This window comes from Canis lupus, chromosome 28, assembly GCF_048164855.1.
Source record: "Canis lupus baileyi chromosome 28, mCanLup2.hap1, whole genome shotgun sequence".
In the NCBI taxonomy this organism is placed as follows: Eukaryota; Metazoa; Chordata; class Mammalia; order Carnivora; family Canidae; genus Canis; species Canis lupus.
In genome coordinates this window covers 37161882-37167907 of record NC_132865.1, presented here as the reverse complement: position 1 = coordinate 37167907, position 6026 = coordinate 37161882, and the positions used below count along the sequence as shown (strand labels likewise).

The 6026-nt window shown below is 54.7% G+C and overlaps 1 protein-coding gene across 1 annotated transcript; it reads left to right on the top strand.

Moving 5' to 3' along the window:
- Positions 1 to 368: 368 nt before the first annotated feature.
- Positions 369 to 5086, top strand: NPBWR1 (neuropeptides B and W receptor 1). The gene has a single exon (XM_072804634.1). It carries the CDS (start codon positions 947 to 949, stop codon positions 1940 to 1942), a length of 996 nt encoding a protein of 331 aa, XP_072660735.1. The 5' UTR covers positions 369 to 946; the 3' UTR covers positions 1943 to 5086.
- Positions 5087 to 6026: the final 940 nt, after the last annotated feature.

Here is a 6026-nt window from a genome sequence, read left to right as displayed (position 1 = left end):
TTAATTCAGACGGAGTGACGTTCATTGGGAAGGAAAAAAAGGATTTATGAGTAATGCGGCTCTCTGTCCCACCGCCGGCGTGAGGGTGGTGGGGGAGGCGGTGCGGGCAGCGCCGCGCAGTTGCGGCTGCGCCATCCCTAGGTTTCCCGGCGCGCAGGCTGGACCGGGGGACACGCGAGCTGCTGCCGGGGGCAGAGGCGGGGAGGCGGACCTTCGGTCCTCAGGCGCCGCCGCCGTCCGCGCCGCCGTCCGCGCAGCTGTCCGCGCCGCCGTCCCCGCAGCCGTCCCCGCCGCCGTCCCCGCCGCCGTCCCCGCAGCCGTCCCCGCCGCCGTCCCCGCAGCCGTCCGCGCCGCCGTCCCCGCAGCCGTCCCCGCCGCCGTCCCCGCAGCCGTCCCCGCCGCCGTCCCCGCCGCCTCGTCTTCCGGCTGCTCCCGGGAAGGCGCCCCTTCCTGCGCCAGCCAGGTGAGACAGAGACTGCTGCCCAAGGTGCTTACCGGGGAGCACGCACGGAAGCTGGTGGGACCGGCGTTGGCCACGGCTGTCTTAGAGAAGAGGAGACGGGTTCGTAGTTTTCCCCTGCGGGGTAAGGGCTCTCTCTGGAGCACTTTGTTCGATGTATTCAACTGGTTGGGATAAGATTCCAACGGAGAGCGGAGGATCACACGGGGCAGATCCGGGGCGCCGCGCCACCCTCTCCCCCCCTCGACGCGGCCCCGGTCGGTGCGGTCGCACGTCGGCCGTCGTAACCGGCGCTTTCAATTCCGTGTTGCAGCCCGGGAGGTCCGCGGCGACCGTGGGCCGGAGGGACCGCCAGGAGCGCGCCTCCCCGGGAGAAGCCGCGGAAGGACCTGAAGCCAGGTCGGCGCAGAGCCGGGCCGGGGAGCCGCAGAGCCCCGCGGGCGTTGCTGGAGGGAACCGGGTCGCCGGCCCCCCGGACTCGCCGGCATGCACAACGGGTCATCCTCGGAGCCGGGGCCCACCAACACGTCGTGCTGGGGCCCCGCGCCCGGCTGCCCCAACGCGTCCAGCCCGCCGCCGCCGCCGCCACTGCCGCCGCCGCTCGCAGTGGCCGTGCCGGTCGTCTACGCGGTGATCTGCGCGGTGGGGCTGGCCGGCAACTCGGCGGTGCTGTACGTGCTGCTGCGGGCGCCCCGCATGAAGACCGTCACCAACCTGTTCATCCTCAACCTGGCCGTTGCCGACGAGCTCTTCACGCTCGTGCTGCCCATCAACATCGCCGACTTCCTGCTGCAACAGTGGCCCTTCGGGGAGCTCATGTGCAAGCTCATCGTGGCCATCGACCAGTACAACACGTTCTCCAGCCTCTACTTCCTCACGGTCATGAGCGCCGACCGCTACCTGGTCGTGCTGGCCACCGCCGAGTCGCGCCGCGTGGCGGGCCGCACGTACAGCGCCGCGCGCGCGGTGAGCCTGGCGGTGTGGGGGCTGGTGACGCTGGTCGTGCTGCCCTTCGCGGTCTTCGCCCGGCTCGACGACGAGCAGGGCCGGCTCCAGTGCGTGCTGGTCTTCCCGCAGCCCGAGGCCTTCTGGTGGCGGGCGAGCCGCCTCTACACGCTCGTGCTGGGCTTCGCCATCCCCGTGTCCACCATCTGCGTCCTCTACAGCATCCTGCTGTGCCGGCTGCGCGCCATGCGGCTGGACAGCCACGCCAGGGCTCTGGACCGCGCGAAGAAGCGGGTGACGCTCTTGGTGGTGGCGATCCTGGCCGCGTGCCTGCTCTGCTGGACGCCCTACCACCTGAGCACCGTGGTGGCGCTCACCACCGACCTCCCGCAGACGCCGCTCGTCATCGCGGTCTCCTACTTCATCACCAGCCTGAGCTACGCCAACAGCTGCCTCAACCCCTTTCTCTACGCTTTCCTGGACGACAGCTTCCGCAAGAGCCTCCGCCAGCTGCTGGCCTGCCGCGCCGCCGCCTGACACCCCGCCCGCCCCGCGCCCCGCGCCCCGCGCCCCGCGCCCCGGTCCCGGCCGCGCCAGCTCGGGCCAGGGCAGAGGGAGCGGGCGCGCGCGGCTCTCCAGGGTCCTCTCGGGGCTGCGGTCTCCTGCCCCCACCCCTGAAACTTGCTGAAGACGCTTGGGCTCCGGCTCAGACCCGGGCAATCGGACGCGCTAGGACTGCCCCCGTAATTTGAATTCGCCAAGCCCTCTAGATGATCCACGAGCACACTAAGTAAAAGGATTTGTTGTCTCTGAGAGCGCACGCAGAGCTCCACCTAATGCCAAGGGGAACCCAGTTGACCCCCGAATCCGACAGGGTAAGGAAGGGAGGAAGAGGGCGGCAGCGCTGCTGGCAATCCCCGCCCGTTCCTCCCCTCTCCACCCACCCCAGGCCTTGGCAACCTCGGCTCGAGGTGGAGCGCTCCGTGCGGTCCTGGACGCGGGGAGGCGGGGGTAGGGTGGGGGGCTGCGAGAGGCCCAAGGATGCCGCGGGCGCCCCCCGGCGTCGGCTCCGCGCTCTCCCTGCCCCTTGCTACTTGGGTTTCTGCAAGGACTGCCTGCGCTTTTGTCTAAAACTGGCGAGCAGCCTGCCCAGGACCTCGAGTGCTTCTCCGCTCACCCTCATCGCTGGAGAAAAGAGTCAAGGCCCGTGAGTTCTGCGCCCTCGCCCCCGAAGTGCGGGGGTCCGGCGGAGCGCGGAGTGTCTGTGCGTGCGTGTGCATCCCGCGGGGGCGGGGCTTGGCGGTGACTACCCACACCCGGGAGGAGAACAGTGATGATTCCCTCTTTCTGTGTTAGGTCCTTTTCTCTCTGCCTTTCCTTTTCCCTACTCTCACTCGAGAAGCTCCACGACTCTCAGAGTTCGGGGGCACCCGGCTCGCCCTGCTCCGGGAGGCGGGGAGCGCGAGTCTCCCAGGCGCGCTGCTGCGGCGCCTCCTCGCGGAGCCTATTACCAGGCGCCGAGCTCTGCCTGCGAGCGCACCTGCTAACCTGCTAACCCGCGGTGTACAGCTCTGGGTTACCAGTCCTTGCTGCTTTCCGCAAATGACCAGTACCCCTGCGCCCCTTTGCCCCAGGTGCCCTCTCACGCCACCTGGAGCAGCTCGTTGCATTTCTTTGTGCGGGTATTGCTTTTCAGGACTGAGAACTTTATAAATATATATGTCCTAATCTCATAGATTTCTGTGAGGACTGAATGAGATTAAAAAAGTGAAATGTGTATCCATTCCTTTGATGCCTTTCCTCTCGTATTCTTCATCTCTTTCGGGAAGTTGAGACCACTGACGTCCTCATATTCGTCTCTAGCAGATTACTTTCCACAGGGAGCTCCCGATGACCCGGGCTTTAGTCAGTTCGAGTCAGGTGAACCTGGTAAATAATCTAGTTCTGCAATCAGAAGGGAGCCCGGCCAGCACCCTATCTTTACCTTCACTTATGGGAGACGAAAATGGATTAAGAAGAGATTGAGGGGATCCCTGGGTGGCTCAGCAGTTCAGCGCCTGCCTTCGGCCCAGGGCGCGATCCTGGAGACCCGGGATCGAATCCCACGTCGGGCTCCCGGTGCATGGAGCCTGCTTCTCCCTCTGCCTGTGTCTCTGCCTCTCTCTCTCTCTCTCTCTCTCTCTCTCTCTCTCTCTCTCTCTCTCTGACTATCATAAATAAAAAATAAATAAATAAATAAATAAATAAATGAATAAATAAATAAATAAATAAAAATAAATAAGAGGAGATTGAGGCTTGGATTTCCCAGCCCTCTGCAGTTTACACCTCAGATGTGACGGCAGAGCCTTAACCAGCGACAGTGCTTGATTACAGTGTTTCAAAGGGTTAGTCTTTCTTTGGGATGAATTCCAAACAGGAATGAAAACTAGAAATATTTGTTTCCTGTAGTTGGGTGTTAGGTGCGAAAAAGACTGCGGGTGTTCCGCAGGTTTTGCTTGCTTTGTTTGACGGGCATGATTCAATTTCTCAATTATTTAGGTACAAAATACCTTTCAAAAGTATATAGAAGGGGAAAAGTCTCCCTCGGTGGGAGAAAGCAAGCACCCTTTCTGATTTTAGTGAATGATAATTGATTCCTTAGCCCTCAAAGTTATTTAGAACAGTAATTCATAGCCATCAGTTTAGAAAAATGTAAATTTAGAAACTTCAACCTTGGCTCACGAATAATAATAGTAAATTGTCCAAAATACAGAGGGTATTTTTTTTATGTCTCCATTACATTTTGAATGATGTACCTTTGAGCAGTCCTCTGCTAGTGGACTTCAGAGACCTCTTGGAGTTCATTACAGTATCTTTCAAATTTCTTGGAAACATTTTATTAATTTTCTTTATGACTCACAAAATTCATGAACTCTCAGTACTTTTTTTTTTAATTAGAGTTTTAAGCTTAGAGTAACTGCCACATTATCTAAGGTGATGGACAAGAAGTCAAGTGGATATTTGGCCACAAACAGCCAGTTGCAATCATGTGGATTTGAAACTTCATCTGTTTTCCTAAACTCAGTAGCTGTACTTTGACATTCTCTGGACACCTAGTGGGGGAAAGCTGAGTAATCCATCTGTCCACTGTGTCATCCCGGCCAGATTCCCCCCGGGGGCTGTCTGGAAATCTTGAAGAGGACTAGTGGAAAAGATGGACTGGCATCACTGTGTTGGCCACAGCAACGCATGGGGGAAGGGCCCTAGTAGGGTATGTGAGGGGTTAAATAGGACTTAGTTCAGTTTCACCCTGGCTTTTTAAATCATTGGATAAGCTATTGTGTCATGATTTCTAGATTGTTGCCTTAATATTAGCATATAGAAATCCAAATTGTATGTCTCAGACTTTCTTTTTATGCCTTAGGTACTGGGTAGAATCAATATGCAAACAGCCATGTACAAGTAGAATTTACTTACAGTATTGTATTGCAAAGGGCCTAACTCTGAGTTGAATTATTGCAGTCTTTGTGGAAATTATGTTGTTTGGTTATACCACCTCTGATGTTTAAAAATATTTGTTTTGCTTTAGTTATCCTAGTAAGGTTATGTAATGTGTGTGCATAAGCTGTCGCTTGAGAAAAGCAAAAACGCTGCTAGTCCACATTGAAAGGAGCACAGTTTAAAATAAAAGCTGAAACATTCTGTGTGGTAAGTGAATATTCTATTGCTTGAGAACATGGGATCCATAATTCAGCCACCTTAGTGCCTTCTAGGGAGAGTTATCTAATGGCTAAGCAGTGAATAAATAGAAATATTTGACAAGGCAAGATTAAGAATGAAATCCCCTCCCCTTTATTTTAGTTGATTGTGAAAATGATGTCTAACTGCTGATTAGCACAAAAACTCTACAACATATGCTGGCTAGAAAAGGCATGATAAACTTTTATCATATAATCACAAACCTCAGCTACTTAGTATTTGAGTAACTTGTATGAAGAGTGAGATGGGAGAGAGATTCCATATGTTCATAGCACACACATTACTATTTCCACTAACAGTAAGCACAGACATGGCTCATGTGTGCCAGTTGAAGGGGCTAACCAGAAAACCCCTCACATTTAGAGAAAGCTTTCCTTCTCTCAGCCAGCATGCTTGGAAAACAACAAGCGATATCCCACCACGGATGGCACTCATCTATGCTTATCCAGATCAAGGAAGGAATCAGAGAATGCTTCATTCACGTAATGGTCTTTTACTAGGATAGCTTTTGGTCTGGCAGTTTGGTCCCGTATCATATACAGAAAAAGTTAGCTACAAGGAATTTGGTCCCTTTGGCCAGGCACACAAAGACTAATCAAGACCAATCAGAGCCATCTGTTTCCTCTTCAAGGGATTGTCTCATCCTGTTCCAGCAGAGATGAAATTGGTTGCAATGTATAATTCAAAATTACTAGACCATAGAAAACATTGATGTCTTTGAAATATTTAATGGATTAAGCAAGATATACCTGCTTGTATCATGTGATACAAAGGGAGGATAAGGGATAAGATTTTCTAATAGAACTTCAATCCAAATGCATATTCTTAAAAAAAATGCATATTCTTTAAGGTACATGGTGTTGTTAAAGGTTATATGAGAATA